Below are 7,572 nucleotides of genomic sequence, written 5' to 3' on the forward strand. Positions count from 1 at the left end.
AAAATAGGCAGGAGTAGCAACACTTATATCTGACAAAGTAGATTTCACACCTACATTGATCAAACAAGATAAAGACGGACATTCCATACAAATAAAAGGGGAAAAAGACCAAAAGAAAATAACAATTATCAACCTATATGTACCCAATGTCAATGTACCCAATTTCATCAAACATACCATGAAGGACCTAAAAGCATATGTTAACTTCAACACAGTGGTTGTGGGAGACTTTAACACCCCATTATCATCAATAGATAGGTCATCCAAACAAAAAATCAATAAAGAAATCCTAAATCTAATATATACCATAGATCAAATGGACCTAGTTGGTATCTACAGAACATTTCATTCAACTTCTACACAATATACGTTCTTCTCAGCAGCCCATGGAACTTTCTCAAAACCAGATAATATCCTAGGGCACAAAGCAAGCCTTAGCAAATATAAGAAAATAGAAGTTATACCATGCATTCTATCTGATCACAATGCAATAAAACTAGAACTCAACAACAAAAATAAAGACAAAGAATAGGCAAATAGCTGGAAATTGAATAACTCATTGCTTAATGAACAATGGGTCATTGATGAAATAAAAGAGGAAATTAAAAAGATCCTAGAACTCAATGAAAATGAAAATACAACCTACTGAAACCTATAGGACATAGCAAAAGCAGTCCTGAGAGGAAAGTTTATAGCCATGAATGCATATATGAAAAACACTGAAAGATCTCAAATCAGTGACCTAATGCTACATCTCAAACTCCTAGAAAAACAAGAACAAGCAAATCCCAACACAAATAGGAGAGAAATAATAAAAATAAAAACTGAAATCAATGAAATAGAAACCAAAAAAATCATACAAAGAATTAATGAAAAAAAAAGTTGGTTCTTTGAAAAAATAAACAGGATTGATGGACCTTTGGCAAACCAGACTAAAATGAGGAGAGAAAAAACCCAAATTAGTAAAATCAGGAATGCAAAAGGGGAGATAACAATAAACACCATAGAAGTCTAAGAAATCATCAGAGACTACTTTGAGAACCTATATTCAAATAAATTCAAAAATCTAAAAGAAATGGACAGATTTCTAGGTACATATGATCATCCAAAACTGTACCAAGAGGATATTAATCACCTGAGTAGATCTATAACACAAAATGAAATTGAAGTAGCAATTAAGAGTCTCCCTAAAAAGAAAAGTCCAGGACCTGATGGATTCTCTGCTGAATTCTATCATACTTTTAAAGAATTGATATCAACCCTCCTTAAACTGTTCCACAAAATAGAAAGGGAAGGAAAACTGCCTAACACATTTTATGAAGCCAGTATTACACTTATCCCAAAACCAGGCAAAGACAACTCCGAAAAGGAGAACTATAGGCCAATCTCCTTAATGAACATTGATGCAAAAATCCTCAATAAAATAATGACAAACCAAATTCAACTACAAATCAAAAAGATCATTCACCATGACTAAGTAGGCTTCATCCCAGGAATGTAGGAGTGGTTCAACATACAAAAATCAATAAACTTAATAAACCACATTGACAGAAGCAAAGACAAAAACCACTTGATCATCTCAATAGATGCAGAAAAAGCCTTTGATAAGATCCAACACCATTTCATGATAAAAGCTCTAAGAAAACTAGGAATAGAAGGAAAGTACCTCAACATTATAAAACATATATATGACAAACCTATAACCAGCAGTATACTTAATGGTGAAAAACTGAAACCATTCCCTCTAAAATCAGGAAGTAGACAAACATGCCCACTGTCTCCACTCCTATTCAACATAGTACTGGAATTCCTAGCCAGAGCAATTAAGCAAGAAGAAGGAATAAAAGGAATACAAATAGGTAAAGAAACTGTCAAAATATCCCTATTTGCAGATGACATGATCCTACACCTTAAACACTAAAAAAGTCTACTCAAAAGCTCCTAGACACCATCAATAGCTATAGCAAGGTAGCAGGATATAAAATCAACATAGAAAAATCATTAGCATTTCTATACACTAATAATGAACAAACTGAGAAAGAATATATGAAAACAATTCCATTTACAATAGCCTCAAAAAATCAAATACCTAGATGTAAACTTAACAAAGGATGTGAATGACCTCTACAAGGAAAACTATAAACTTCTGAAGAAAGAGATTGAAGAAGACTATAGAAAGTGGAGAAATCTCCCATGATCATGGATTGGTAGAATAAGCATAGTAAAAATGTCTGTACTCCCAAAAGTAATCTACATGTTTAATGCAAATCCCATGAAAATCCCAATGACATTCATTAAAGAGATTGAAATATCTACCTTTAAATTTATATGGAAACACAAGAGGCAATGAATAGCCAAGGCAATTCTCAGTAAAAAGAACAATGCTGGAGGTATCACAATACCAGATGTCAAACTATATTACAAAGCAATAACAATAAAAACAGCATGGTATTGGCATAAAAACAGACATGAAGACCAGTGGAACAGAATAGAGGACCCAGATATGAAGCTGCACAACCATAACCAGTTTGTCTTTGACAAAGGCACTAAAAATATACGATGGAGAAAAGACAGCCTCTTCAACAAAAACTACTGGGAAAACTGGTTAGCAGTCTGCAAAAAACTGAAACTAGATCCATGTTTATCACCCTATACCAATATTAACTCAAAATGGATCAAGGATCTTAATATCAGACCCCAAACTCTAAAGTTGGTACAGGAAAGAGTAGGAAATACTCTGGAATTAATAGCTAAAGGCAAGAATTTTCTCAATGGTACCCCATCAGCTCAGCACCTAAGAGATAACATAGGTAAATGGGACTTCATAAAACTAAAAAGCTTCTACTCAACAAAAGAAATGGTCTCTAAACTGAAGATACCACCCACAGAGTGGGAGAAAATATTTACCAGCTACACATGAGACAAAGGACTGATAACCAGAATATATAGGGAACACAAAAAACTAAATTCTCCCAAAATTAATGAACCAATAAAGAAATGGGCAAGTGAACTCAACAGAACTTTCTCAAAAGAAGACATTCAAATGACCAAAAACCACAGGAAAAAATGTTCACCATCCCTAGCAATAAAGGAAATGCAAATTAAAATCACACTAAGATTCCACCTCACCCCTATTAGAATAGCCATCTTTAGCAACACCTCTAACAACAGGTGTTGGTAAGGATGTGGGAAAAAAAAGAACCCTCTTACCCTGCTGGTGGGAATGTAAACTAGTACAACCACTCTGGAAAAAATTTGGAGGCTACTTAAAAATCTAAATATTGATCTATCATATGATCCAGCAATACCATTCTTGGGGATATACCCAAAGGAATGTGACACAGGTTACTCCAGAGGCACCTGCACATCCTTGGTTATTGCAGCCCTATTCACAATAGCCAAGTTATGGAAACAGCCAAAATTCCCCACTACTGACAAATGGATAAAGAAAATGTGGTATTTATACACAATGGAATTTTATGCAGCCATGAAGAAGAATGAAATTTTATCATTCACAGGTAAATGGATGGAACAAGAGAATATCATTCTGAGTGAGGTTAGCCTGGCCCAAAAGACCAAAACTTTGTATGTTCTCCCTCATATGCGGACATTAGACCAAGGGCAAACACAACAAGGGGATTGGACTTTGATCACATGATCAATCAAGAGCACAATGAAGGTATGAGGATAGGTAAGATACCCAAAAAACTAGATAGCATTTGTTGCCATCAACACAGAGAAACTAAAGCAGATATTTTAAAGGAACTGAGGCCAATAGGAGAAGGGGACCAGGAACTAGAAAAAAGGTTAATTCAAGAAGAATTATCTTAGAAGGTAATACACATGTACAGGAAAGCAATGCTAGTCAACTCCCTGTATAGCTATCCTTATCTCAACTAGCAAAAACCCTTGGTCCTTCCTATTATTGCTTATACTCTCTCTTCAACAAAATTAGAGATAAGGGCAGAATAGTTTCTACCTGGTAGCAAGGGGTAAGGGGGGGTAAGGGAGGGAGGTGGGGAAATAAGGAAGGGGGAGGGGGAAGGGGGGAGAAATGACCCAAACATTGTATGCACATATGAATAAAATAAAAATTAAAAAAAAACTAGAAATAGATCTGCCATATGATCCAGCAATTCTACTCCTAGGAATATACTCGAAGGAATGTGACTCAGGTTACTACAAGGTTTTCAGTATGCTGGTGTTTATTATAGCACTATTCACAATAGCCAGCCTATGGAAACAGCCAAGATGCCCCACTATCGATGAATGGATTAAGAAAATGTGATACTCGTACACAATGGAATTTTATTCAGCCACAAAGAAGAATGAAATTTTATCATTCATAGGTAAATGGATGGAACTGAAAAACATCATCTTAAGCAAGGCTTGTCAGGTTCAGAAGGCCAAAAATCACATGTTTTTCCTCATATGCAAATTATAAACCTAAAACAAATGCAGTAATCTTGTTGGAGATGGGTCACACACTAAGTGGAGACCACACACAGGAGGCATAGGGAAAGGGAAGGAACCCAAAACTTGAAAGTGGTTGATGTGCTCACTGTAGAGGAACAAATATAGCAATCTTAAACTGGCAGAGGCCACTATGGATATGTGACCAGAAAGTAGTGAAGAGGTCTGGGTAGAGATGAACCAATGTGGGTTGTAACACACATGTGCATGGAAGCAACACAAGGAATCTTCCTGTATAGCTTCTTTATCTCAAACTATCAAAAATGCCATGGCTTTTTTTGTTATCTTTTCTTTTTTCTTCAACAAAATCAGAGAACAAGATGGTAGAACAGGTTCTGCCCACAACTGGGGAGAGAGAGAAGGAGGGTGGCCCAAATAATGTATACACATGTAAGTAAATGCAAAAATGGTAAAAATAAACTGTAAAAAAGATATGTAACAGACTTTAACCTCTTCACCCCAAAGAATACTTCCCTTTCCCCTCTCCCTCCTATTGACACATTGTTAAAAATGATTTAAACAGTTAAGAAATACAATTTTGCAATTTCTTTGGTTAAATTAATATCAATGTGAAGTCTATACACTGCACTTGATAAATTTCTTTTAATTTTGTATAATCTATAATAATATTTCCTACTCTTTTTTCTGTCCTTTTGATTTTTCAATGAGTTGGGTTTTATTGTTGACTATATGATATACTGAATTGGATGGTTTGCATCATAAAGATAACATTTAACATTTCTTTCATTTTCTTATAAAATGATATTTAAAAATAGAAATAAGACTTTTACTAAACTTTACTGATCACTCTTATGAGTACTAAGTACAATTAAGCATACTTATTGGCTTTCTGTTTCAAATATATTTTTTCTTTACAAGTAGCTCATACTCTTCTAAAGAAAGGGGCTTTTGTGATATAGCTGATATTATTTTTCCTAACAGATATGTTAAATATAGTTAATAATATAAATAAATTCATACTTAACATTAATATCTTCATCTAGTAGTAATTTCATACTTTCAAATTAGCCTTAAAGCATCAAAATAATAAAATTCATTGTTATATTACAAGTGTGTAATATTAGGAACACAATTATTTCCAATATGAATAAGAAACAGCCAAACAACATCAAGGGTGACCTCTCCAGGTTGCATTTTATTTATAATCAATGTTACCTGTGATACTTAAACAGAATAGACTTTTATCCAATAATAAAGAAGAACAAAATTAGGTCATTTACCATAAAAATAGATGGAAAAAGGGGTAATTTTAAGCAAAATAAACCAGATTCACAAAAAACAAGTATCACATTTTCTCACACCTGTGAAATTTAAAGGAAAAAGAAAAGACATGATAATAAAATAGAAGTTACTAGGGATGTAACAGGAAAATGGAGAATGGGGAGGAGGATTAGAAAGGGTAACAGGGGGTGAGTATGGTGAAAGCACAATGTTTGCATTTTGGAAATGTCTTTAGTGAGATTCATTACTTTGTACAATTAATATATGGTAGTAATAGAATGGTTTCCTACAAGTGGAGCAAACATACAATTTAATATTTACTTCTTATATCAAATAAAATATACCATAAATATAATAAAGCCTATGAATTTTTATTATGGTAGCATAATTTGAGGTATTTTTACATTCTCAAGATAAAGGATAACATTTATCTTTAGTCTCAGATTTCCCAGTTTCAAATATCTTTGAAAAGAAAAATTTCTGAGAAGGTGTATCAGCATAATAAAGCCAGGAGAAAATCAAAATGCCAAAGACATTACATCACATAATTGTTTTGAACTTGTGAAGACTTTATGATAAATCAAATGTAATACGAAGAACTAAATATGTACATATATGTGAAAATAATTAAAGTCACAATGAACTGACACTTTAAATTGGTGAAAACATTTAAAATATTAACTATGTTTCAATGAAAGAGGAAGAGAAGAGTAAGTCATACGTGAGAATGCTTATAATGGAACAGAAAAATATTGTATTACCTTAAAATAGAAATCATTGTTGAGGAAAGACAGCTTAGGAAGACAGCAAGATACTTCAGAAAGAAATGAAAGGACGAGGGTAATTATGGGGGCCCAAGCCAGACATTTTCTTTGCAATTTTCCTTAATAATGAATTTTCTTTATACACTTCATTATGATTCTACTTCTTAAATGACAGCAGAAATTTTAGCAAATCCTTACATGATTGCTTCACCTGCTGGTTTCTTAGAGTATAAATGAAGGGGTTCAACAGTGGGGCAACAGAAGTATTGAGCACTGGAACTCCTTTCATTAAGGATATCCTCTGTTTGGCTGAGGGTTTAATGTACATAAAGATGCAGCTGCCATATGAGAGCAAGATGACAATCATGTGAGAGGAGCATATGGAAAAAGCCTTTTTTCTTTGATTAGCAGAAGGGAATTTTAAAATTGTTAGAGTAATGTATGTGTAGGATAGAATCACTAATACCAGTGTGACAAGGAGAGTCACCAAAGCTAAGATGAAACTAATCATCTCCAATAAATATGTGTCTGTGCAGGAGATTTGCAGCAGAGGAGCAGTGTCACAGTAGAAATGGTCAATGATATTGGAGTCACAGAAATCTAGTCTTAGACCTAAGATAAGTCCTGGAAAAATGATGAGGAAACCTGCAATCCAAGAACTTGGAACCAGCTGGATACACGTTTTGGTGTTCATGATGGCTGTATAATGCAGAGGCTTACAGATGGCAACATAACGGTCATAGGACATGACAGCCAGCAGATAAAATTCTGAAGCACCCAGAAGGAAGGCAAAAAGTAACTGAGTTGCACAACAGTTATAGGAAATGGTTTTGTCCCCAGTTGCCATGGTAACAAGCAATTTGGGGATACAAACTGTTGTATAAGAAATTTCTAAGAAGGAAAAATTTCTAAGAAAGAAATACACAGGGGTCTTGAGATGAGAATCCAGAAGAGTGAGAGTAAAGATAATCAGATTGCCTGAGATGCTCAGCAAGTAGGTGAGAAGCAGAGAGATGAAGAGAACAATCTTCCATTTTGGGTCTTCCGTCAACCCTCTGAGGATAAACACTGTCACTGTCGTATGGTTTCTCAT

The 7,572-nt window shown here is 34.3% G+C and overlaps 1 protein-coding gene across 1 annotated transcript; it reads right to left on the reverse strand.

The window, feature by feature from the left end:
• Positions 1-6,636: 6,636 nt before the first annotated feature.
• On the reverse strand, positions 6,637-7,572 carry LOC109679742 (olfactory receptor 6C74-like). Its single transcript, XM_074081748.1, has one exon. The coding sequence runs from the start codon at positions 7,570-7,572 to the stop codon at positions 6,637-6,639; it is 936 nt and encodes a 311-aa protein (XP_073937849.1).

The sequence above is a fragment of the Castor canadensis genome, chromosome 8 (genome assembly GCF_047511655.1).
Source record: "Castor canadensis chromosome 8, mCasCan1.hap1v2, whole genome shotgun sequence".
NCBI classification, from domain to species: Eukaryota; Metazoa; Chordata; class Mammalia; order Rodentia; family Castoridae; genus Castor; species Castor canadensis.